The 26,959-nt window shown below is 41.3% G+C and overlaps 1 protein-coding gene across 3 annotated transcripts; it reads right to left on the bottom strand.

Annotated features, from left to right (window-relative positions):
• Positions 1–3,266: 3,266 nt before the first annotated feature.
• Positions 3,267–24,987, bottom strand: MFAP3L (microfibril associated protein 3 like). 3 transcript variants are annotated; one of them, XM_005509539.4, is made up of 3 exons: positions 24,855–24,987; positions 12,150–12,557; positions 3,267–8,511 (listed from the first exon to the last, which is right to left on the bottom strand). In XM_005509539.4, the coding sequence occupies exons 2-3, from the start codon at positions 12,430–12,432 to the stop codon at positions 7,649–7,651; spliced, it is 1,146 nt and encodes a 381-aa protein (XP_005509596.2). In that variant the 5' UTR covers positions 12,433–12,557; positions 24,855–24,987; the 3' UTR covers positions 3,267–7,648. The 3 variants fall into 3 exon arrangements, with proteins under 3 accessions (XP_005509596.2, XP_064917416.1, XP_021153044.2); XM_065061344.1 differs by lacking the exon at positions 24,855–24,987 and adding an exon at positions 24,227–24,807; XM_021297369.2 differs by lacking the exon at positions 24,855–24,987 and adding an exon at positions 23,155–24,146.
• Positions 24,988–26,959: the final 1,972 nt, after the last annotated feature.

The following is a 26,959-nucleotide window of genomic DNA, read 5'->3' as shown; positions in this document are numbered from 1 at the left end:
TTTCACCCTGCACTAGCCTGGGAATAGTTAATCGTATATCTGCATAATTAAAATTGAATTATACAGATTGGTGCGAGTGATCCTGCCCTAAAACAGGCAACTGAAAAAAATACTAGGATCCTCTGCATTATTTTAAAACATGAGGAATTTTAGGGCAAACAAAAAAAATTCCAAACAGTAAAACAAAACACACACAAAGAAAGTATCAAAATGGGATGCTACCTGGCAAAAGGAAGCAAGGAGATAAATCTTCAGTGGAATATTGATTTTTATACACAAAGAAGAGATCACACAGGGTAGAGAACATTTAACCAAGAAGAAGACCACAGAAAAGAAATGCACTTGCAGCAATCCCCTAAGGAAGCTGTAGTCACCTAAGCAGAACTAGAAAGGACTTGAAATATCTTCCCAGATAAAAGGTGTCCTGAAAGAAGGGTTGAGCAATATTTTTCATATTTTTGTGGTTATTTACTTTGGGCTTAGGGGTGGAAATTTCATTGTTTTTAGGAGTCTCCTTTTTCCCCACTTGAGTATGTCTAAAAACAAATGAACACATGATTAGATGAGTTAGAATTTAATATATTTTGAAGATACATAATCTCTAGATGTTTTGAGTGAGGAGAAAAATTTTCCATTGAAATCTTGCATGTCTTTCTATTTTTTACTGTCTTTTCCTGAGGTTGTTTACTCTGCATGTATTAGGAGGATAATGGAGCATTTGAAACAGGCAGGATCCATGCTTGTCTCCTTAGAACGGAGCTTCTTTTTCTGGCTTTCTGACTAAGCGACTGTTCACCAGCAGGAAGGAGTTAAAGGATAGAGAACGTAGGAGCTATTTGTCTGTCAGAGCTGATCTTGAGGTAGAAGCAATAAGATGGAAGTGGTGGCGGCATTTATTTTGCCTCTCTGTAATTATTAATTGAGAATGCCTGGGCCTCAACCATTAATAAATCTGGGTGGTTTATTGGGTGGTATAATCAAAACTCATGCAAGAGAAGAAAGAGATATTTCAGAAGGATCAGTTTGTGCGTCTCAGACGGGAGCTCCCAAAATGTGTGGCTGCAGGACAGGACAGGGTGGCAGTCTGCGGTTGGCCTTTGATGCACAGCTAAATAGGCCTGAAAATTATTTCAAAAATGGTAAATGAAGGAGGCAAGGCTCCTTCTGATAACTCTTGCAGCATTTCCATGCCTAAGATCCTTGCCCATATAGAAAAGGTCTAGTCAGAGTTAAGAGAATCTGTTCTCAAAACAGAAAGTGGCTATGTAATGGTAAATTGATTTGATACTGATGCTACATTTCTACTCAGTCATGAGTGAAGTTTTAGATGTATTCTCCATGCTATACAAGGCTGGCTGAAATAGCTTCTTGTTACATAACTGGAGTGTCCTAAGTCTGTCAGATTTGTTTACTGCCATACATGTTGTTTTTGAAAAGAAATTGCTAACTTAGCTTCATTTGATATTACTGTCTTCGACCAATTTACGGACTTATACATGATACCATGGATTCACTAGTCAGCCTTTACTGTAAGAGTATAATGACTCACTTCAGACCTAGGAGCCAGAGAGCTAAATATAGAACATAGCACTAGAGCCTGGTACAGCTTGGAAAAAAAAAATAACTCCTTTTTGGGACTTATGAAAGGTCAGTTTGGAACAGAGGTGCCTGAAGTGCACAAACACTTGCCCCAGCCACTAACTTCACTCTGTTCTTATTTGAGAAGCAGCACTGCAGAGCTGGTGGGGACAGAGAAAAGTGCACGGAGGTAAGAAAAGGAGATGAAGAGACGGAAGAAATGGAGACTGAAAAGGAACTGATTCTCAGGTCTCTTCGTTGGTTATTCCAGGCACTGGTGCAGGATGTGGATTAGAAAATGTCCAGTCCTGTGGCAAAGGGGTGGTGTAAATACCTGGGGTACAAGCTCTGAGCTATGCACTGGCTTTCCCTGGCTCCAGTCTTAGTAGGAAAGCAGAGAGACCCCCGCTGCCCCTACCTTTGTCTCTGTGGAGATACTAGCCACCAGCCACTTTTAGTTATGGGGTGCCTCTGTAGTACTGCTGTAAGGCAGTCTCCTCTGCGTGATAAATATCTTCTCTTTGTAAGAAGCACTGGGGCTGGGGAGAGCCTTTTTTACGGTGTTGAGGAGCACAGGTCACTGGAAGAACTGGTTGGTGGTAGCCTGCCTTCCTGAAAAATGCTCTAGCAAGGCCATTGGAGAAATTCACCATACTGGAGGGGAGCAGCCTGAAGTGCTGCTGTTCTATATATTAAAAAAGTCACAGCATATCAAAAACTACTCCAGTTACAAGATGGTCCCAAGCTGAGACAATAAAATAGCATATGGCTCTAGTCATACATATTTCACTTTTATGATCAGTTTGTGACCCCTTCACTATTTTTCATAGATATTTTTAGATAAATTGTGGACATCTCTCATCTCCATTAGCTCAAGCGAAACTGTTGAACAAAAATGCTTCCAAAAGTATTTTTCAAAACTGGAGCACTCTTTCAAACAGCAAAGTTAAAACATGAAATAAATAGCTACTATGTTCCTACTGTTGGCTATGTTTTTCAGCCTAGAACAGACAGCTGGCAAGAGCAAATCCTTCATGTGTGCCCCCTCCACCTCTGTCAGTGATTGCCCCTGGCTGCCAGTTGTCTCACACCAGCAGAGCCAGGACAAGGTATTACAGCGTTTGCTTCAACTAAGTCCTGCTGAAGACTCTTAGGGGAGTGATATAATCTAGCTGCTGTGGGACAGGAAAAGCAATTTCACCTCATCATTTTAGGGTGGATGAAAGAATGGGGGCGGGTATGGCAACCCACACTTATTTTGCGTTGGTACTAGGGTGCCTCTGGTAGAAGAGCCGCTTACTTTGTTGGCCTCAACTCTGAAACAGCAGCAAGACTTTTTGCAAGGCCCCATGACAGGGCTCAGAGAGGAAAGAGCTGACAAAAAAGTCCTTTGGATTACATGCAGAGGTGCTGACATGCTTCCAAAGAGAAGATGCTACATACATGAGCCATCCAGGCTATTAAAACCAAAACCAAATAACAATTGGGTCTATATTCTGAATAACAACAGCTCCCTTTCAGAGGTTTATTAAAACTTACTTTCTAGGTAAATAACTGTTTATTCTGATCAAAGTTTCTGGAATGTTAGCAGATGTACAATGAAAGACAGTTTATTTCCACTTGAATTGGAGCAATGGCATAGTTTTACTAGGAAACCATAATCTCGTTGATTGTGTACAAACTCAGCATACTTTGTGCAAATTCTTTATTGAAACAATGATCAATTTACAAGCTGGATCACATTTCATTTTGCCACTTCAGCATGAACTGGTCTCTTTGTGGTTTACGGCTGTGAACTATAAAATCATGACAGTTATTTAAATCAAAATACAGTAGCTGCTTCTCAAAAAAACCCCACATTCATATTTGTCTTACATTTCTTGTAAAATCAAAAAGGATTTCATAATAAATGAAATATAACTTAAGATACTTTAGTGCAAGCATTTCCTTTGCATCTAAGAAGCTTTCAGTTGTCCCACTAAGTATGGCATACTTAGGAGCCCAACTCCTAAAGCAGCATGCTGCCAAGATATTCCATGAGAACTTTTAAAACTCTACACTGTTAACACTTTCCAGAATTAGTTGATCTGAACCAAACTGAACATCAGAAAGCCCTGGTTATATGTTACAGTACTTTTGTCAAAAGGTAACTGCAAGTAGAAGAACTGACATAGTACGAACACTAGAATAAAACAGGCACTGATTTAAAAAAAAACCATCTGCCCATATATGTAATTCTGCAAGTCTTATGATTATACAGAAATTTTAAGCACAGGCCTGAGCTGCTACACCTCACCTAACACCAATAAACCTAAATTAAAATGCTGAACTATGGGTTCCTTTAAATTTTTAAAAAGACAATCTCAAAAAATGACTGAAGGGTAGGTTTCATCACGAGCATCCACAAATCAGAGAACAAAAAAAGATCAGCAGTAAATATATGCTGCTCAAAAAGAAAATGTTGAATAAATAAATAATGAGTACTGTATTCAAGTGGTCTGATTAATATGGTCTTACATGTAGTGCAAAAATAACAGTAAGTGTAAAATTCAAATCCAACACTGATTTCTTGTGCTGCAGAAAGTTAGTCACATTTCACAAAGTTCTAGCAAAAATATTTTAAAATAGTGTAAATATATCCTGCAAATCTCTTTTCCTTTCTAAGCCTGGCTTGGTGTTCCTTATACTGTTAGAAGGCAAATTTAGTTGGACTGGACCTTCCAGATTCTGAGTGTTCTAAGAACCATTGGTGTTTAGTGATACAATAAATAGAATGATGTAATAAAAGGTGTGCATAGTCCACATATGGGAACAGATCACTCTGATGTCCCTGAAGTGCTTAAGGTGCATGAAAATACATAACAATGCAAATGTTCATGTTTTCTTACAGCCATTTTATATTTCTCAATTGTGTTCTTGCACCATAAACCAGCCATTTCACAAGAAATACTCTAAGACAGAATTGTTTACTTTAAAACAGCATAGCCAGAAAGTTTGCAACAGGAAAGATGGGTTTGGATCTTGCTTCCCATCTATCTTCCACAAAATAAGTGCCTGAGAGCGTGTAAACAGCTTTAAGCTTGCAAGTGTTATATAATGGATGCACAAAGATACTGAGCAGCATACATGAAAACAGAAAAAATACATAAACCAGAACGATTATAATCTGTGTTTTCTTCAGATCCAGTGCTATTCTCTTGTCTTTCTGACAGTACCACAAAGCTACACATCCAAAGACTTTGTGGCAGACTAGCTGGACCAGTCCTATCTGCGAACTCTCAGCTCCCAGCGAGTCCAGCTCCAGCAAAGCCAAGGTTCCCTTTGACCTTGTGACAGCTGGAATTCAGCACTTACCGCTATTATATGCATCTAATCCAAAAAACTGTTTCTCACATGTGGTTTGTAATGTACCCTTGTGTGTACTTCAAATACCTGCTCTTCGTGAGCAACCTTTGATAAAAAACACAGTCTGTATCTTCAAGGAAGTTCACACAGAGATACTGAAGAAAACCAGGGGAATTGTTCGCTCTCAAATATTTCTCAATAAATAAATAACAAACAGGCCAGAGAACAGCCAGAGGGTAGTAGTCAGGATCAGAACTGTGTGGTACCCATCACCATATGAATACATGAAGGAGTCTGGTCTCTATAGTAAAAACTTCATAATTAAAAAGCAATTAAAATACTGTAGTTTAATAAATAATTATGAAACATATATTTTAAAAAGTAAAGTGTAATTTTAAAGCTATTTTTATGCTTTCAAGGAGAACATCCTTGCTTATCTGTGCAATCTTAGTTGGGCACCAGGCAGGTAATGCATAAGCAGTTTGTAAATGCCGGACAGGCAGAAAAATCAAGATGTCTCTTTTCAGGAGGCTAAGGTGAATTAAAATAATTCAGTGCAAGTTCCTGCTTTTGTTTCTCATGTCCTCCTTTTTCATACCAGAAGCAAATTAAATGACTTGAAAAACTGATGTGAACACTAAACAGAAATGTACTTTGGACTCAGAAGAAGTTGTTAACAGTTTACATCAGTAGTATTTGCAATCACACTGGTCAGAAGTGAGGTTCTGTATGGTATTCTCTTAATCTACCCTGTCTTCTAGATTTATATTGCTTCACTGGAACTAAAGTATTTCCAGCCACATTCCGAAAGGGACTTTGCCCATGCATGTTTCCTTTTGGGCATGTGCAAATGTGTGTATTTTACAGAGGTGCTTGCCACTGTGGTGAGCACAAACATACATTAGGCAACTAAATGTTGTCATTTTCATAAGTTGGTCAGAAAATCTGAAGTCCGTTATTAAACATGTACCTTTTATTTAATAACCACAGAAAGGTAAATACGGAGCCTTCCCTGCATCACCTACGTAAGTCACCGGGTGTTCCTGTATTACACCACTAGTGAAACTCTGCAGTTTAAGACAAAGAAGTTCACATAAAACCTCAGTTCATTATCGAGGTTTTTTTTTTAGATAGCTGCAACACTGACTCTCTTTGGTCTCAATTACCTGTGCAGTTAATTTAGTGATTTTCTCCAAAGGACACCTTATGTAGATGTAGGTACTTCAACAAAATGTCAAGAGAGCCATTCATGCATCATCTCCCCATAGACCCAAGTGACTTCTTTTTCTGCAATATAGCAGATTCCAGATTTATTTTGAGTAGACATACTTACACTACAGTCCTTAAAACCTATCAGGTGATAGTTTGTTCATTAGTTCCAAATTAAATGTATATCAGATAATTAAGAAATATGCTATTAATCCTACACAAACTCTTCCTTTTAAGTGCTTTCTCTCCAGACTCACTCTAGAGAAGGTCCTTTTTATTGTCTGTCTGCAATAAAAATTGTCATTTCCCGTCCACTCCTGGCACTTCCTGGCATAACCGCTGATCCTTTTTAATGCCACTATCACTGTGATCATTAAAGCTTTACTGGGGTAGAGTCACGTGTACTCAAGCAGTGAACATCTTACATAGGTAGGAGGTTCTTAAAATACCAAAGCAATTATACCACAATAAACTTCGCATGATGGTCATTGTAATTTCACAGGATGCTTGATTTTTTTTAATAGTTTGGATAAAACACCTCAAACTTACGCTTATAGATGAACTGAGGCTTGATCTTCAGACTATGAATTTGCACAAAATTGAGAATCCCAATTAAAGAGGCTTCTGCCATTTCAGCCTTGTCATCAGCTTATTATTGGCGTTTGCAGGACTGTTAAGGAACCTGTGTATCTTCTGGTAAGCTAGTACATAACTTACTCCTGCCAAATTACTACAAAACAAGATATCTTGCATATTTGTAGCTGTTTTCTGCATAAACTCCTGGCAAAGTAAAAAATGGTCAAATATATATTAAAAAAAAAAGGCGCAGAGCTGTTGTGACTGCAACTTTCTGTAAGATGTTTATGGGCTTTCCCACCTGTAAAATACACCTCAAAGTTGTTTCTCGATGTGAAAAAAAAAATGTTGGCATCTTCAGTCCATGGAAAAGGGGAAACTATTTCCCTTGTGCCTAAGCAGTGTGGTCTCAAATGAAATTGAAACATTTTAACTTTCTTTAATAGCCCTCTAAATCACAATGCAGCTGAGCAAACAGGCTTTGTAAATGGGATCTATTAGGATTTTATTTGGCTACTGGAGTGCTGCCTCTTGGGCAGTATTTCAAATTCACAAGATAATATTTGCAAAAATGCAACAGATGGAAATAATGAGAGTGGAGGAAAATGAACACCAGTTTTATAAGTTCAAGTGTCCTACATCAAAGACTACCAATGACTTCCAGGAGGCCACCACAGGTGACTCCAAACTAGAAAATGCTGAGGTAAATGTTTCTTGGAAATACTCCTAATCGAAAAGAGCAATTAATATTAATGTAATAGCATTTACTCTGCCACATATCATGGCAAACTAAAGTCAAACTGAGAAGAAAGTGCCGAATAATCCACATACATGCTTTTGCTATGATAGTCTCCAGGTAAGGCTTAGCGGCAAGTACAATATGTGTTTTTAAAAGAGCTCCACCTGATTTTCCTGCTATGCATAGATTCAGGAGTAACTATCATACATGGCTTTCATATATAACGCATGTGTTTGTGTCATTTGCCAATGCTGTGTCATCGGAACTGAGTTCGGCAGAAGGCTCAGGGGGGTGGTCTGCAGGAAGTGCTGGTGTTTGAGCAGTGTCTTCTTCCTTGGTGTCCAATTGCAAGCTTTCTTCTGACTGACCGTCCACACAGTCCCTCTTGGACAATGGGTGAATTGACACTTTTATTGCAATCTGTTGAGGTGGTTCATGCAGTGACGATGCGTCAGAGTCTGCTGTAGGAGAGTCACTGCGCTTCAAAGCATTCGGGATCATATACAGCTCATCTGTCTCAGTGGTCTCCTGGCCTTCTGCTGTCTGCCGTACAAAATTCTGTCCTTGCTCCTCCAAACCCACAACCTCCATAATTTCTTCCATTATAGTCCTGCAGTTCATGATGAGAGGTGGCAAAGGTACGCTCCGAGCAAGCTCTTCAATATAGCGAGCAAATTCCATGGTCTTGAACTGGGTTACTTTGGCAAGCTCGAGTGTTTTGGCTGAAGTGATAATTGGGATACGCTTTGCAATCTCAAAAGCTTTCTGGAGTTTCTCTGCCCCTTCTGTTCTGAAGAATTCATTGATGGCTTTCTCTGTTTTCTTCAGATGGCTGCTCATCATACATAACCGAGTTATGTTCAGTATCATAACAATGGTAAAAGCTACAAGGCAGACAATCATGTAATAGATTCCCATATCTCCGGAGGTAAAAACAACCCTCAGTGTTACGGTATTGTTAACACTGCCGTACGGATTAGATGCGACACACGTGTATTTACCTCTGTCTTCAAAAGACACGCTGGTAATGTTTAGTAGCCCGTTGTCAAGAAACCACCACTTTCCTGCAGGAGAGGAGACAGAGTCACTTAGTTAGAAGTATTTTGTTCACATGATCAGCATAGCCTTAAACATCAGCTTTGTAAAACTGGCTTCAGTTTTTGGAAGAAAAAAATAACGTTCACAGGAAGACAAAGAATTTACCATCACAAAGGCATGTCTGTCCTTGAGAGCCTAGCTGTGTTACTATCAAATCCCTGACATCAGCTGTGAATAATTGGATCATGCCCTAAAATGTCTCAAAAAAATCAGTTAATATGCATGACATGTACCACAATCTTATGGCCAGTTAAGTTAAAAAGAAATTACTACATACCCCAGAGAGCCTCCCAAACACATCACACTTCCTCAAACAACAGTAACAACAGGATTGCGAGGCAGAAAAATCCACTAAACTCTCCTTTCTTTAATCCCTGCCAATGCATTTTCTTACAATTGCATTATTTTTGGTGTTTTGTTACAGTATCTCACATAATTCTGCTACTGTAAACTTGAAAACCCCTAACATTTCAGACATCATATACTACACTGCCTGTCCTCCATGGTGTTCAGAATCTAAATCTGAAGTATGATTTTTAAAATGGGAAATAGTACGGAAGGAGTAAGGTGGATGGGAAAGCGAAGAACCATGGCCAACTAAGAGAACAACCTGTTTGCCAGTATGAACTTTTATGCACCACAACAGAACTTCTTATTCTTCTAAAAGTAATTTCTATCTGTGTAATATAATTGATATCTTTGGTCGCTACATGCAATTATACATTTCATATCCTTTGAACCTGGCACAGCAGAGCAATTTAGCTATTAAACTGAGTTTGAAACAACATGTTAAAACTCAGCGCTTCTATCACTGCTAAAGTGATTCAAAATTCAGCTAGTTATTGTGTTTATTATATATTGATAAGGAAATATATTTTTAGTTCCCCAAGTGAGCTTCATTTTATTAAAATATCACTACCATTTAAGAGCTGAGCATGTATGTTTTTACTTTCTTCAGTGTGATACCACTTATTAAATTGCAACTTCGCTACAAAACACATGATTCAGCTGCAATAGAACAGCCTGGTGTCAATTCTTTCCTCCATGTAAACCCAGGCCTAAAAGTGTTCAAATGGTGGAGAGCACAGCCATGAAGTGTAGGAGTGCCCCTGTACCTTCTGAACACTTCATGCAGGGAGCTGTCATACACAAGATTTCCTTGTAAAACAATGACATCAATACGCACTGCTGCTCAGGGGCAGACTCAACTGTTTTCGATCTCTGTAACACAATCCCAAGCCATTCCTGACAGGTATCTGTTGGAGGCAGTAATGGAATTTCAATAACCTTCCACAGCAAGGAATTTCATTTGTTTACCTGTCTTTACTATCATAAAGTTGCTTCTCTTAAACCTAACCTAACCGGCTGCAATTTAAGTCTATTAAGGCAGCTGAACGAAGACACAGAATCTGTCATTAGAGGACTGAAACAGCACAAAACCCCCGTGCAATGCATGTAAATCACAAGGCAAGGACTGCAGTCCTGCCACAGGCTGGTGTACACTTCGCTTCTACATGTATTTTATTCTTTTCATGGAAGTTCTTTCATTGCTAAAAAGATTATTATTACTTTTTAAAAATTTATTTATTTCAAGGAAGAATCTGTGAGCAATTCTGAAACTCATTAGTCAAAAAAAAAGCCTTTAATTCAGAGTAGTTATGGGCTTTTACCATTTTTTAAGTTTTTCTAATTAAACATGGCTTTATCCAAATCCGTTTTTTACATTATCTCTAGTAGAGCTTATGTAGAAAGTATTCCCACAAGATCCCTGCCTCAGTTCCTGTATGGACAGTTCTTAATTACATCTTTTTATCCTCTTACTTACAATTTTTAACTTAGCTGAAACAGTATTTTTTGCCATAGCTTAATTCCTGAAAAGAGCTGAATCACTTTGTCTGAAATTTAAAAATATAGAATAAATAAAAAGCTCAGTCTAAAGCAGACTTTCACATAAAAAAATCACCCCAATCTGCTAAAGTTAGACAAATTCAGAGGAAAACTCTCTTAGACAGGAAATGTCAGCATCTATAACAGATAACTCCACCTCTAGAATAAGAAAAAATACAGAGTAGTGGCTGCTTAGTACTTCTTTGAATGGCAATGTTGGCCTAGTAGGTCTTTATTAATTGTAAAATGACAAGACGCCTTGCTGCTGTACCCTGGCTCCAGCTGTTATAAATGATGTCATGGCATTGAAATGTGACTCAATGACTGGGTCTGTGTCAATGGATCCTGGCAGATAGTATGAGCCTAATGAGAAAACGATGATGAGAACAAGTTTGAAGAAGCTAGGTTTTGATAACAGTTTGGTGCCATACTCAATACAGCTATATACATCGTAAAGAAAGGTCTTGTGCTTTTTTCTTACACGAAGACAGTCAGTTTCTTAAAGGAGCAAATGCACTGCTGAAAGTCAAAGTGATGTTGTCTTAATACTACATCTACAATTTTTACTGATTTGGTCAAAGTTTTTGCTCACCTACCTGAATATGTATGTTAGTCGCTACCTCTCTCAGTTGACTACACAAAGACCTAAGTTAGATGCCCAACTAAAGGGGGAAATTTCTGTTAGTGAGCCTTAGGCAAACACTCTAGTGCAGTAATCACAGTATGTTGCTATGACCGTACAAATTATACCTGAAAGTCTGTTTACTAGCTCAAGTAGTTCCTTTCTCTAGCTTTACTCAGAAAATTATAAAGTACTATAAAGTAAAATACAGCCAGTTATGCAGTAAGCTTTTGCAGATACACTAGGCTGTTGCACATCCAGCTGGGTCAATCACTACTCCTATCATAGCAAAGTTCTCCCTCAGGTCAGCTATTAGTTAGGCAAGCTATCTTGCATCTAGAATGAATAAGAGTTTATTTCATCATGCTGTGAACAAAGAAATCAGTACGGAAGGATTACATGAGCTAAACACCTTCCACCCCCCTTGAAATGTTCTCTAGAAATGTAGCTAGGATTACCACCCAAACCTTCCACTTAAGGAAAACAAGCTCACGTGTAATTAAGAACTCTGGTAAATACAACTCAAGAGTCTTAACTAAAGCCATGAAGGCTCAAACTTGGCTTGTCCTTCTGACTGCTGCCCTATGTAGGTTTTCCTGGTGGTCATTCAGGGCATCTCCTGTTTCTCACACTCCCATGGCACTATGTGTAAAGACAGGAGGCATATCAGTTAGCTGTGTTGAATTCATGTCAACAAGCTATTCCCATATGTCAAGAGAATCCTTCCTTGAGCTGGAAAATAGCTTTATAGTTTTTTGTTTGTTTGTTTGTTTGTTTTTTCTTGTGACAGAGAAGAATAAAAGAGGACAGAATGGGAAACAGGATCAATCCCAAAGTCTTCCAACGAAAAGCTGTCTACAGCTTCTGTTAAGTGCTTCAGTTTCTTGTTATGTGTTGCTATAAATAACACAGTACAAAAATGTTACTGTTTTCTTCCAAGGTGTGCACAACAAATTTATGGCTGTCTCTGGGCTTTCATATTTTTTCACACAGGAAAACACCACAGTCAAGCCATTAAATTCAGGTTATTAGTCAACCTGCTGAAAGCAGAAGTGTCTCTGGACAGGCTACATAGTGAGAATACTACAATCTTACCTTTATTCTCTTCCTCTTGGAGCAGGTGACCATTGGAATTGTACCATCTGTAATGTGGACTAGGACTACCCTGGACATTGCAGTCGATCAAGGCACTACTCCCCTCTTTGACTATAATATGGTCAATGTGGGAGATCACCACAGGCACAGACCCTGTGTTCATGCCAGTGCGGTTCAAAGTGCTGTTAGTCACATCCTCAGCAGTTGTCAAAGCTGCTAATAAGATGACAAGGCGTGTGGTAGGCAGAAAGTACAAAATGTGGTGGCTGTTCAGTATGTTCATTTTCCCTCAGTGGTACACACAACTGGCTGGAAACTGGGATCGGTTCTGTTGAACGCAGGCCCTTGAGGTGAGGAATTCACAGGAGAGTTCTACTTTGATCCGTGCAATTTTGTGTTTAAAATAGCCTGTAAAATAAATAAGTACAATGAGATGGCATATATAAACAATCCATTAGATGTGCTCTTTTAAAATAATGACACATCCATTAATGCATTTCACGATCATCAGCCCAGTGTCTTGTCTAAATGGTAATGTTATCACGGTCCTTATTCTTACTGGAAAAAGATGCATACATTTTCCTGACAATAAGTGTTGTTCAGAATGGCAGGCGTGGGAGAAGGCTTTTATCACCTAGACACTTAGCAGCAATTTAGCTACAGCAGCAGCTACAGTTTTATTCCTAATCTACAGATTATTTTTTCTTTCTTTGTGTTGTTTTTTTTTTTTTTTTAACATTTGCAAAATCAACAGGAAAACCAAAGGTACAGCACATTAAAGCTGTCGCTACCAGTTCAGTGCTGCAACTCTGCCACGTACATTGTCTTAGGTGAATTGTGGGACGTGGTATAAGAAAGATCTGCTCCAGGAAAGGATTTTAGATCTTATGTTGGAATCCTTAATATACACAGTTTTGTCCAAATACAATAGCACATACACCAGACCATTCACTGTTCTTAAGCTATTGCATTTTTTAAAGTTTTCTGAGTTAAAACATAGCACTGAAGAATATTCTTAAAAGAGGATATTTAGTAGTTGATAAAGCCATTTCAGTATCATTTTTAAAGCAGACTTACAAAGAAAAATACTCGCTAGTGATATAATTATGGGTAAGGTTTCTTTGAGACACAAATGAAGTCAGGATTTTTCCATTCCTTCTGTGGAATTAAGTATTTTGCCTGTGTACCTTTTGCACACTCTCACTACAATAGTTTCCCTCAACTAATCATCTACAACGAGCCCCTTCTTAAACAGTGATTTCAGTTTGTAGACAGAGGAGGAGGGTTACAAATGTGCTCTCTATTGGCCTCATTATGCTCCCAGTGAACACAACTGGCATTCAGTACTGTCTGAAGGCACAACATTGGCATCAAAATGGGCACCTACGAAAATTTCACTCATTTAACTACATTGGTTTCACTCATGTTTTTGTAAGGCAAATAATTGAAAATTAGTGAAACTTACTAGGTAGAGGAATCTAACTGGAATCCAAATATAGGTAACAGTAAGTATCTATTAATAACAAACCTTCCCTAAATGCACGTGCTACTTGTGACTATTCACATTTTCTTGAAGATCTGTTTGACACCATGATAACTCATCTATCTTAGCATGCAAAATGACTGCTGACAAGGTTAAGTCGGTTCCATATATAAAGGAAACACTAAAATAAAACCAACCAAACAGTCCTCTTCCCTCTTCTTAATTCAAAAATGGAAAGAAAACATTACTGTCTGTCACTGGCAACATTTTATTTGGGTTGTTTTCTTCTCCACCTCCTGTTCTCTGTAAGGTAATGAACTTGATTTTATACAAATAGATAGAGCTGTTATTAAAAGAGCAAAATAGTTTCCTCCATTTTGTAGGATGAATCATTACTAGAAATGACAAACTATGTTTTTCTAGATAATCTGCATGCATGGTGTGGATGCCTGACGCAGCTCCAAGCCTGCCCTCATTTTTTCTCTGTTTTTGTAATTATTGAATGTGGAAATATTTGTCTTGAAGAGCCAGAATAATTTTTAACTTTAAATTAATATGCAAATCTCATTTGTCATTTAAAGCTGTAAAAACAATGACTTCATAAATCCATTTCCAATTATGCAAAGCGTGTAGAGCCTGCGCTTTTGAAGTTCTGTATACATACAACCTGTCTGAATCTGCACTTTGGAAAAAATCCTTCAATTCTGCCTATTTACATCTCATTTCTACTACTCCATGAACCTTGGAGACAACCATTCTTTATGGTTACACATATTCACTCTATAAAATGTTTCTGTACAGTGTTATAGATCTGCATTGCACCATATAGAAAAGCCAAAAGACACGTCACACTTCCTGGCAAGGGAGTAGGAACAAAGACTGGCTGGATTAAAACAATGGGAAGGGCAAAAGAACAAGATAAATTGATTAAGCTTTGCGTTGCTAATTACTGGCTGTGGCTTGTTATTGTATTTGAGCCTACCATTTTTTTGATGGCAGAAAAATCAGTAGCAATCAAAAAAGGTGTTTAGCATGGGAGGGCGATTTGCATTCCAGAAGGAAATGAAACAGCATCACCCCAACGGGTGAATAGAAAACCTGTAAGGAAGGACTCGCAGTGTATTGGGAAGCTCAAGGCATTGATGGGCCACTGAATCCCTGCAGCACAAGGATGCTGTGGATGGATCTTTGGGAAGTGTGGGATGGCAGTAACAACATAAGGTTTGCCCATTCTGTACAGTTACCTGTGCTTAACACAGAGCATGTGAAAGCAAAAACTGTACCTTTGTGTAGTGATAAAAAATGTTCTTAACAGGGTCAAGAGGCCAATTACTTGTCTGAAAAGAACAGTGACTCCCTCACTCTGGCACAGAATTGAATCACAAATAGCTGCAAGTTTAGAAATGGTCCCAGGGCAACTAGAAGTGATAGAGAATATTTTATTTGGTGTCCATCCTCTGCACTGTTAGTGGAGAACAAAAAAACGGAAGAAACCAAAGGTTTTCTCAGCCTCACCTAAGAAAGTCAAAGCATGGCCACACAGAGAACTACACATCCAGGACCCTCCGCTAACCTGTTGGGCAGGACTAAAGTGCTAGATTCAGGTTAGGAAAGCAAGAAGAAGCAGAGAGAATGAGCTGAAAGAGTAGAAAATGCACGCACACCGGACTCTGGTGCAAAGGGAAATTTCCTGAGAGTTTCTGCCCTACTGTTTTGCCATAGGCACAATAGCAGCCTGAGGATATCAGGGTAAACAAATCTGGGAGCCAGCTGCTTTGTTAAACGTAAGTGATGTAATGGGTTATGACTCAGTCACACAACTAAATGGGGAGAAGGGTAAGGAGCCCAAAATAGGACTGCTAGTGATGTCAGCCCACTTCTGGCAAAGAAGAATCCAGAGTATCAGCAAAGTGGGCACAATGCTGTCACCCCAGATCTTGGCCACTACAGGTGGTAGTGGCCCATGATAAACCTGATGAAGGCAGCCACCAGAATTGTAACCTTTTAACGTGACCCGAAGTCAAACAGCTGTTTTGACTGGACTAAAACAAAGATTCTTTTAATAACTCCTCAAGACTGAGAGTAACACAGGACACTACTCAAGGACATCTGCAATATTGAGTATTGCTCTGTAGGAACAGACTGAGTCTCTGGGTGCATTTTTGCCACAAAAGGAAGTCACTATAAACAAAAAGTTAAATTTCTGGTCATGGAAAGAATGGAAGCATTCCTTTCTCCCATCTTCAAAGCACATGAGCTACCTGTGAAAGATCTACAGTAAGTAAAAGTTTATAGTAGATTTAATGTGGTTACGTACACTTTTTTTCTTTTTTTACAACTGTGGTGCATAAAAGGAAAAAGCACACCCCTAGCTATCCTCATCTACCTTTCCCAACAGAAGTTGTAGTCAGGGACAGTCTTACCTCCCAAGATGGAATCAGAGGAATCCCCAAACTCTCCTTCAGCACCTAGAACATATATATAGATAACCTACTCTGCCATATGGTATCTCTGGCAACATTTACCACTGAAAGATGGTTGCCAGTGGTCCTTACATTAAATAGTTTTGTGTTTTTATAATCCAAATGGTATAAACTGAAAATATGAAAGTAGCAGATTTACTGCTCCTGGGATTAACTTCCAAGGAAAATTGCATGAGATTTGAGCCACATGAGGGAATTATGACAGGTTTTTCTTCTAAGTGACAGGATAGCCATCTTTAGCCTGCTCTCTATACATTTCTATCCAGAGAAGTCCCCCGGAATGTGCTCCAGAACAAGCACAGCTGCAGGGTGGTGTTTATTACTCCTCACTATATGAAACAGGGATGAAAACTGAAGTTAAAATTTCTTTGTCCAAAATCAAGCATCAGTCTGAACAGAAGACACAGCTTGGACTGGCTAGGAACATTAATCACTCAGAGAACTGTTCTGACTGGTCAGGGGCCACATTTGTAAGTACTGCATTTGTGCAGAACAACATGATGACAGAGCACAAAAGAACAGAAAAGGAGGGCAGTGATGCATACCTTTCCTGGCTTGCTCACTTCTGTAAGACTGGCCTGTTCTTGTTCTTGGAATAATGTGTAATCCTATTAACTGTGAGGTTATTCAATTCAGAAGTGAAGAACAGCTTATTGTGTAATGCATAAATTCTGTTCCTGTAGCTTTAACATCCCAATGCTATCTTGCTTGACTCGTAAGTGATCAAGAAAACGAAATTATTTTCATTCTGGTTCTCATTTGTCTATAAATGCCTATCAAAAATGATGCTACATAACAAAACTAAAGCAGATTCTTTATTATTTAAAAACTGCATACCACGTTTTCTCAGTTCCATGGGCAATGCCTCTATAGAGTAGGCAAAAGTAAAAGTTAACATGTTTTACTGGAACAGGAATGCAAATGAAGGAACTTACACCACATGGAAGGAGAGCAGCTCACTGCCAGTTCACAGGCTTACGAGTGAGAACCACCTACTGAAAAGGTTATACTATTAGGGTCCAGAGAGGCAGATGAAATGTCATTCATTTGCAACTAACTTTATTTTTCTAGTCATTTGCTACTCAATAAAATGTTACGGCTTGGTTCTGAAAGAGCTGCTCTTTTAATTTTCTTTGGGGAGATTTCAGTCCTTCATAACTTCATGGTTTTCTGCTTTCCTGGCTATGCTGAATAGGTGGCACGCTGGTGATATTTGTAAGATAAAGAGTTTCCTTCTGCTCGTCTAAACCGGGGCTTCTCAACTGGGCAGCAGCTCCCAGTTCTGTGCATGTTTCAGTCTCTTCAGCTGCTTTCAGCTGCCTGGGAATCTTTCAGAACCTCTTTGTCAGGGCTGTGGGATGCTGCCCTGGCCACGTATGCTCAGCTGCTTGGTGTCACACTTGCTGCCCTCAGCCACCTGATGCAAGGGCATAAAGAAGACAGACTTGGGCTCCTCTCAAGAGGTGTGCAGTGAAATGAAAACAGACAAGGGACAACAAGCTGCAACAACACAAATTATGATTATTTATGAAGGATTTTTTAAGCAGGAAGTCAGTCAGGCCCTGCAACAGGTTGCCCAGAGGGGCTGTGGCACCTCCATTCTTTGAGGTGTTCAAAATTTGAACAGACACAGTCTGAGCAAAGTAGTCTACACTGGCCTCCAGAGGCCACTCCCAACCTAAAGAAACTCTAATACTCAAGAAACACAAATAAAAGAACAGCCTTGGAGAAGTCAATGTGAAAAAATATGGCAAGTCTTAAAAATTTCTATATGGGATGCTGGGAAATTGCCTTCATGTTCCCCTTCATGATTCTTTTATTTTTGAGTAGCAGTATTTTAGAATGACAGGACATGCTGAGAGTGTTGACTAGAGCCTGAAAGATTGTACTTACACGATAAGTAAGTACAATGATAAGTCTTCTTTACCATATAGAGAGGACTTATTTCCAGCCTAGGTAACTAATGAAATATCACTAATTTAGGGTGCCTGCAATGGTGAATGTTGGGCTTTTTCCCACACATAGATAGCCAGGCTCTGAAGTTCATAGGTTATTATCTGCTGATAGATTTGGCTTCTTGATGCCAGAGAATTGCCAGTTGTGGTGAATCTAATCTTGAAAAAATAAGGCAGAAATAAGTCAGACTCAAAGACAGGCTAAGAGAACCTTTTCAGACCACTAACTTGAGACAGTAGATGAGTAAGAAGAGACGTTATCAAAAATATACGCAATATTGAATGGCATAAAGAAGACAGCTGAGGCATATATATTTACTGGTTCTCAGAATACTAAAGACAAATTTCAGTGAAACTGAGGTGGAAGATGGGGCAGTAGGAGGAAAGAGAGGGAAGTTTTTTGATTAATGATGCCTAGACTGTAATTTCTTGACACAAGAAAAAAAGTGCTGGGAATTTAGGAAGATTCAAGAGACTGTATATAATTTACCTGCACATGTTAATAGATTATGACAGTTAATGCAGAATGTGGGGACTTAACCATCTGATGTGTATTCATTGTCCCCTCAGTGTATGGCCCTGGGCAGTGAACAAGAACGGCTGTCAGTATGGCAACCTGGAACCCCTTCCTAAAGCTCCTGTCTAAAAGAAATGATAATAAAGAAGGCTACAAATTAATTTTGTGTTTTGTAGGTATATTAAACTATTACAGGCAAACATTTGTTAATTTGTTTTGTAAGGTAACAAATGATAAATAAAAAAAGAAAGAAAATGGAAAAATCAAAGGCCATATCTTATTCTACCACTAATGGCCAAAATGGAATGAAAATTTTAATGAGTATCTTATACAGTTCAGAACACATCCAATGTTGTAGGGGGTAACAGAGTAAAGTTAACGACTGTAAAGATTCAGTTATCTTCGTTTCAGGGTTCCATAGTGTATCAATAAACTGCAGCAAGAAAGCATCAATAAGGTGATTCCACATTTTCTATCTGTGATTGAAAATTAATGCTATATCCAGACTTTTGGTGTAGGGGAAGAAGCACATGCCATTCTCTTCAGCCATGGTACAATGAAGGAGTTATTCATGTTGCCTTTGAGTGCGTAAATACTTTAGAATATTTTTACTGTAAATTTCCCCTCATTTTTCTTAATCTTTTTTCACGTCTTGATATTGATAAATTATCAAGCATATGGTGTCCTAGAGACTTTAAAACCCACTTCATTTCGAGTATTTGAATGGTTCCGTTAATTTAACTGTGTGTTTGAATGGTCTAGTGTGTATTCCACTCATGACAATGAACACTCAGAGAACCTAATCCACTAACCCAAAAATGAACACATGAAGGCTGTTGGCAGATAAATATTGGGGAGATTATTTTAAAGTACCTCAAGAATGTCAGACCTCTGAACAATTGTCTTTTGATGTCACAGCTCCTGTAATCCCAGCATCTCTGCTGTATCCAATCAACTCTTTTGCAAAATACACTGAAGTAATGAAAACTCAGACAACCTGGATGCTTAACTTTTCATTACACAACTTGTAGTTCATATGTGCATTTTGATACGGACAGAGCAATTAAAATGTTCTTTCTTGGAGGTATTTTAATGAATGCAGCAAAAACAAAGCAAAGTTTCATATTCAGTGAAAAATCTTGCTGGTTTTAATCAAGACAGGCACTGTGCTGGAAATGTCCTACTGAGCTGTGGGCTATCCAGATCATAAAGCAGATTCAACATTACGAGTAGTGGAGACTTCTTAAGGCCCAGCTTATGTTTGATTAGGTACACATTCTTTACAGGATTTTTAATCTTAGAAAAAAATACTTATTTTATGTGGATTATCTAGATTTATTTAGCATTTGTATTTATTTGGAGGCTGGACAATTACCACTCAATTTAGTTTTGTATACAAAGCTATTATTCCAGAAACATCTGTATAGCTTTAAGAGACACTTGCTTAACTCCTTGTGAGCTTTCAGCAGAGCTGCTCTTTTGCTGTTGCAGTAAATGCAGATGGATCAATGCTTAAAAGTCCCCTTTGTTGAGAAAGGAGGAACAAAGAAGATGCACAGAGATTCTCTTCCACACTTGCACACACATCTGTGCGCTGCCTGGCCTCACCAAGTCCTACATATCTTTCATTATCTTTACTCACCTCTTGTCTTTCATTTATACTGGCACTCTGTAAGCATTATTCTGCCAACAGTTTAAATAACCGATCGGCAAATACAACAGATCTCATATGCTTTTGACATAGCTTACATGACCCTGCTAAGAACACAGCAATGCAGAATGCTGCCCGATTCTCTTCCCCCTGCTTCCTCTTTTGAGCTGTGTTTGCCAAAGCTAAACATCCTTTAAGAACATCTAATTGCTTTCTTTTTCCAAATGAATAAGAAAAATTCCAGATGCAAGACATTCAAACAAGATGTAAAATTAAAAATTATGTTTTGTTTAAACAAAGATATGAAGGGCTTTGCAGGGCTAAAGACCTCTACTATCAAACTCTAAATTTTGTATGTGCTTTGAATAAGTGAATGTTTACATGCACTGCGACTGTTTTCATTATACTATTTTAGCAAAAGGCTCCCATTTTAGCTGGAATATAAAGAGAAAAAAATAGGAGAAAGCAGATGTGAGTATGACTGATTCTTTTCTATTCCTACAGAATTGCAAGATGGATATAATTTTTAACAACTAGTTTCCATGTTTAATGGTTTCCAGGATACAGGGCAAAGAGGTTACACGTGGATGCTGTGATTAGGACAGAGAGTGAATTTAAAGGAATCTAACCATTCACGACTGATTGCAGTAGAGAAGGATTATTTCAGGTTAAAAATGCCTGCGCCAATTTCCTCCAGGGAGGTGTCATGGCCCCAAGCCTGACAGTGTTCAAGGACACTGGACAATGCCCTCAGACACATGGTGTGAACTGTGTCATATGCAGGGACAGGAATTGGACTCTATGACCCTTGTGGGTCCCTTCTAACTCACGACATTCTATGATTCCACAAGAAACAAAGGGGACAGCAGATGGGATTCAAAGGAGTTTGCCCTGCACCACACAGTAACTTAAGTCTTGCTTGTACACAAATGGGATCAATTCAGCCCTTTCCAAGCATGCCTATATCAGGCCATGTATATGCTATAATTTAGCTAGAAGCCTTCAAGAGTTTACTAAAGAACCTCTATAATTTCAGACTTCTGTGCCAGTTATTTCTACTTCAGATGGAAAAATACAACATTAAAGTAACATAACTTCCTCAGCATACAGTACTGCTATCAGCATCCAGTATTGTTGGTAGGACTGTATATCACACAGTCACACACATATGACTGGGTACCACACACACAGCAGTGCAGTATACATGCCCTGGCACTGCATGACTTAAAAATAAGAGCAGAAATCTCTTCTTGGTATAAAACTCTCACGGTGGCAGAATCATGTCAATTAAATGTTAAGTTTGGGGTAGGTAGGTTATTCTTAATGTAATTCCTCTGCATGTGGTGGCCATCTTCCAAAACAAGACATTTACACACATCTGTACAGAGTTCATTATTTCTGAAAAATAGGCGGTACTCATGGTAATTACTTTTACTCTGAAATAAGAGAGTACACCACCGATATTTTTTAGCACAAAAATGCAGAAGTTTTGTCTGCCCTTCGCAGCCTTCCTGGCACATAGAAGACATGATTCTCTAAACTGCTGCTACAAATGATTTTAAACACAGTAACTGCTGAAAACTAATAGCATCTCCATTGTCTTGGAAAGGATGTTTCTAAGATGGGTATGTACATGGACAGAAAATGCCACTGTTAACAGAACTAAATAACAAAATTAAGACTACAAATGGAGGTTTGCAAAGGCTTACAAGTCTGCATGGATGGATAGCAGCTCAGAATTCCAGGAATGAAAAAATTCCAAGAAGTATCCAGGAGCTTGGTCTTATACCACAGTCATCTGTTGACACATTAATATGGTCCAGGATAGCCCAAAATAGGATCATAGACATTTGTGCCTGCAAAAACTTCTGCAAAAGGTGCAGCTTGGTGACAGAGAAACAAGACCTTGCTAGAAAAACTCAGTCCAGGTTCCTTTAGTTCCTTGGAAGCTCACTCTCCCTGTTACAAGTTGCATCCAATCTCAGTGGTGCCTTACACTGGCAATGAGTTTAAACCATAATAAAAAATACCAGTCCCCAGATTCCAAGCTTTCTAGGCAAGAACTGAGACAGAGAATGGTTTTGTTCCATTTAAATAATTCTCCAGCACCCATATAATTGTGTCACAACTATGACCCTCTTTTAAACTGTATGGGGTGGCTTTGCATAGTTCTGGTGGGTTTTCTGTTTGGTTGGGTTTGTTTTGTTTTATTTTTTTTTCCCTGGTTAAATTGATGAATACACTTTAAACAGGTTCCTATGCCAACTCCATCCTCCTCCATATTAGAGCAAGACCTGTCTAACTGCAGGCAGGCAAGGAGGATGGGGCAGGGAGGCAACTGGAGCTGTACAATACAGATCGCTGCAGAATCCACTGCCATGTTCCCACCATGTGTTAAATATTTTAAGAGTGACTGATTTTATCTTTAAGCTTTCAGGATAAGAAACATGCCTTGGACAAATACAACATATTACTGTATTAAAGTAGGAAGAAAGCCTTTTTTTTTGGCGGATGTCCTGCTGTCTAGGTCTCTGAAAACTTCAAATTCTTCAGGAAAAAAGGGTGTACAACATGCACTCCCGTTGTGTAAGTTGCACTCAACATCAACTGATGTTGATATACTGCAGTCTTAATGAGAAGGCTTTCTAATAAAAAAGGATCCCTAATACACCAACCACAAGGATATCAATGGTGCTGTTGCTAACTGTACATGCTAAGCCAGACAAAAGATTCCTGCCATGCAAACATCCTCACCACTGAAAAGAGATCTGCCATATTTCGTCCTACTGCAGTGAAGAGAGAAACTCTTCCACAATCTAAAGGCTCTAAACAACTAAATGTTACGTACTTTCCCTTTTAACTTCTCTGTGTTTTTCCCTGTGAACTGACTTTACAGTCTTTCAGGCAAATACGTACCAAATGAGGTTGCATGGAATATTTAGCATTGCTCACACAGTTGGTACTTTTATTTCCAGAGCACGAATATCCAGGATCTCCATTTGAGATGCTTTAATTTAACAACTGGAAGAGGACTGTTAGGAAGTGTAGTTTCTTACAAGCCTCTCCAGACAAGTGCAGTAGAAAAGTGCCTGCTCAGTTGTGCTCTCTGTTCTCTGAAGCTCGTTCCTCCCAAGCTGTTCGAATTTGCCCGTTAAGAAACAGTATTTGACACTTATTGCAAGACCGCTCTGAAGTTTTAGATTGTTCCCTCAGGGCGCTTTTGAAATTGAGTTTTATCTCGTGAGACTATCCTGTGAAGTAAAAGGGTAATTAAACCAAATATCAGGAGGCAGCCTTTATTTTAAATTTAAAGTAGCACAATTTAAGCTCTCTCTTAAGAAGCCAGCTCAGTTGAAGAGGTCTCTGCAGTGAATCACTCCCTCCCTTTCTCCTTCCCAGCGTGGGACAGTAGCGAGTGCCGTGGCCGCGGGCTCCGGCGGCAGCGCAGGAGGTGAAGGTCCCCGGTAAAAGCTGTGGGCTCATTAGCTTTTCTGCCTAAAGAAGCACATTTTCCTGCAAACCACGATTCTCATTCGAATTAACGTCTTCAACTTTCGTGCCTAACACAGCGTTACTCCACTACCGTTGCGCGGGTAGCTACCGCTCTCCACCGCGGACTCCCAGGGAACCGCCGCGCGACTGCTGCCGCGGGAGAGGGACAATGTCGGGCTTGCCAGACTCGCCGTGCTCCCCCAGGCACAGCCACTGTCCCGGTGCTCCGGCCCTCTAGGCTCCCCTGGGGCCGCCGCCGGCGGGGCAGCGCGCACGCTCCGGGGCTCATCGCGTGGGCTCCGCGCCGGGGGCCGGGGAGCTCCGCAGCCACCGCGGCGCAGGGGCCGATGCGCGGGTCCCCGCAGCCGTGGCAGGTGCCGGCGGCGAGGCCGGTCGAGGCGGCGGCGGGCAGCGCCTCCTCGGGACCGCCGCCTGCTTGCCCGCCCGCCCGCCGCAGGGGGAACCGCGGCCCGCGCCCCCCGCCGCGCCCGCTCACCTGCCCGCCGGCTGCTCCCGCTCGCACGCTGCTGCTGCTGCTGCCACCGCCGCCCCGCGGCAGCGCCCGCCGCCGCCGTGCCCCTCAGCGCGCCCCGCGCAGCACCACGCTGGGGCCGGGGCGGGCGGAGCGCGGCGCTGCCGCAGTGCCGTGCCGTGCCGTGCCGTGCCGCAGCGCTGCCCGCCGCTCCGCCGCTGCCGGCTCCGATAGGGGAAAGTAGGTCAGGGCGGCACTGAGCATGCTCGGAGCCGGGCCGGGGGGCGGCCCCGGGGCCCGGGTGGGGGGCGCGGGGGGTGGCAGCGCCCGGGAGCGCCGGGGCGCGAGAGGGGCCGGGGCATCGCCGCCTTTGCGGGGCTGGCGGGGGCCGTGCGGCGGCTGGAGGCGAGGCGGCGGAGTGTGAAAGGAGCGAGCGGCTGCGAGGCCGCTGCGAGGGCGGCGGGAGTAAGGGGGGGTGTCACCCCGGCGGTCCCGGAGTCGCCTGTGCCCATGCGGAGCCTGTCGTCCGGCAGGAGCGCTCCCCGCGCCGGCCGGCGCAGCCCCGGCGGCGGGATGCGCACGCCTGTCACCGCATCTCTTCTCAGAGATGTCTGCGGGAGCAAGGGCTGCAAGAAAGGGGGAGAAACCCAACCTGTTTGGATAATCTTGAAAATCGAGGTGCTGTGCTTCAGGGGAATGCCACACGTGGTTTCCCCGCAGCGCTCTGTTCGTAATGGGATTACAGCACCCAGCTCCAGTTTAAACCCATTCCGAAGAAGTCCCCGCCTTTGGGAAGCTGACACTGACCCTGACCCTGTAGGTGTTCACGTGGTCTGTCACAAGAGGGTAAAGCTGTCTTTTAGTTTGAGCAGAAGTGCTTGAATGTGATTGGTGCTACCTGTGCAGCCGCTACAAATGGATTGGGATGTATGCAGGCAGCCGCAGGCAGGAACCTCGTGTGTGTCGGTGCTGTCCTTCACCACTCACATACTTCATCTCTGACCTTGTGGCTTCAGAAGAGGAGGATGAGGGGCTACCTTCAGCTGAGTATCAAGGGCAGTGGAAACATCAATGGAGGTCTGTGTGTCCAGATGTTTGTAATTTTCCTATAGCCGGACTTGGACCTTACTCTTAATATCTTCTTCTGATTGCTTCCAGGGCAGTAGTAACTAAGGCTCCTCTGCTCCTGGGAGGAGTAATCGGATAAGAGAGCATTTGGTGAAAACGTCAGAAAAACTTGGGTTAGGACTGCATCTCATTGCGGGGGTAGGGGTATGAGAGGCACACTGTGGTGCACGTTCAAGCAGGTCTCCAGCCTGCATAAGGAAAGTGGAACAGCAACAGAGGGTTCAGAAATGGAGAGGAAGACCCACTCCAGGGAGCTGGTCTAGTCATGCCAAGGGCCTGGGCACCTTGACCTACCACCTTGCATGCAAGAAGAGCAGAGGTGGATGCAGCCATTGAACAAGGATACAGCCAGTGCTCAGGTGTGGCCAGAGCCAGGTGCCAACTGAGTGAATAGGTCAGGGAGTGTGTTTCTTACTCATCCACTCACACAGCAAAACATTTTCTTGATGGAAGGAGCTGTTTTGGTCATAGGACCTTGTTTCCACTGACTTATGACTTGTACTAGCTTGGCCCCACTTGCTATGCATTTGTTTTTCCTTCTTCCCATGTTTAAGTATGGGTTTTGAACCAATCTGGGTTTCGTTTCTTGGCTAGTGATGGAGCAGTTGGATAACTAAGTCCCCAATCTCACAAGCTCCTTTAAATTGAGTAGGACTCTGCTGCTTTCTGAATGCATGCCAGATCTGTGTGAGATGAGGCTGAATTTTTGTCACGTGTTTTTCCTCAGTCCCTCTGAAAGTGGATACCCTTTCAGTTGCCTTGGATTTCAGTGAACATAGGCCTGTGTTGCTAGAGACAGCCATAGGAATTTGGATGCCCACACACCTGCTGAAGAGGCAGTTTTACTGGAACTTTTGTCTCCTTCCAGGACTTACACATCTTGATAGGACTCCACCTCTGACAAGAAGGCCACCACATTATTTGCTCTATGGCCTTTCCTGAAGATCACTATCTCCCGTGCTTGGTGTGGCCCATGCTTGTCTTCCCATTCACTGTAGCTGTTCTGGAGGTAACATAGCAGGGAGGTGTAGCCATGTAGACAACCATGGGAAGTCTCCTGTTGCTCTTCATGGTCTGCAGCAGGTAGGATGCAAGGACTTAAACCACCACAGCGGTTAAAAGCAGTGCACACTTTCCTTCAGTTCGATGCTTCCTCGATGTCCATTTCCATCTCCCACTCTTGCAACCAGTGTGTAGTATCCATGAGGAAGACAGCTGAGCTGTGAATGGGAACTGCCACAGTCACAATCTGACAATGAACTCCTCATGGCCAGTGGGAAACTGCCCTCCAGCAGGTCAGGCTGCCTTGCCCAGGGCTTGAAGTGGCTGATCTTGGCCCTTGCTTCCAGCATTAAGTACACCCACCTAGTATATCATTTGTGCCTCTAACGCTGGAAGTTTGGTAAGCTTTTTGAACTGATTCTGCACCCTGGTGGCTAAGCTTGATGTCTTTGGTGCACAGGAAAAAAACAACTAAGGTCTCTGGGAGAGGGAAAGCTGGCTTCAAATTTGTGCTTTATCCAGCCTGGAGAAAGGTCTGAAATCCCAGTCTGTCAAGTAAGTGTGTGGACTTCTGGAGGCATTTTTCCATGCCAACTTTCCGACCGTGCTTGCACCAGCTGCATGCAG

Source organism: Columba livia, chromosome 4, assembly GCF_036013475.1.
Source record: "Columba livia isolate bColLiv1 breed racing homer chromosome 4, bColLiv1.pat.W.v2, whole genome shotgun sequence".
In the NCBI taxonomy this organism is placed as follows: Eukaryota; Metazoa; Chordata; class Aves; order Columbiformes; family Columbidae; genus Columba; species Columba livia.
The sequence above is the reverse complement of the archived record's forward strand: the minus strand, read 5'-3'. Positions and strand labels throughout refer to the sequence as shown.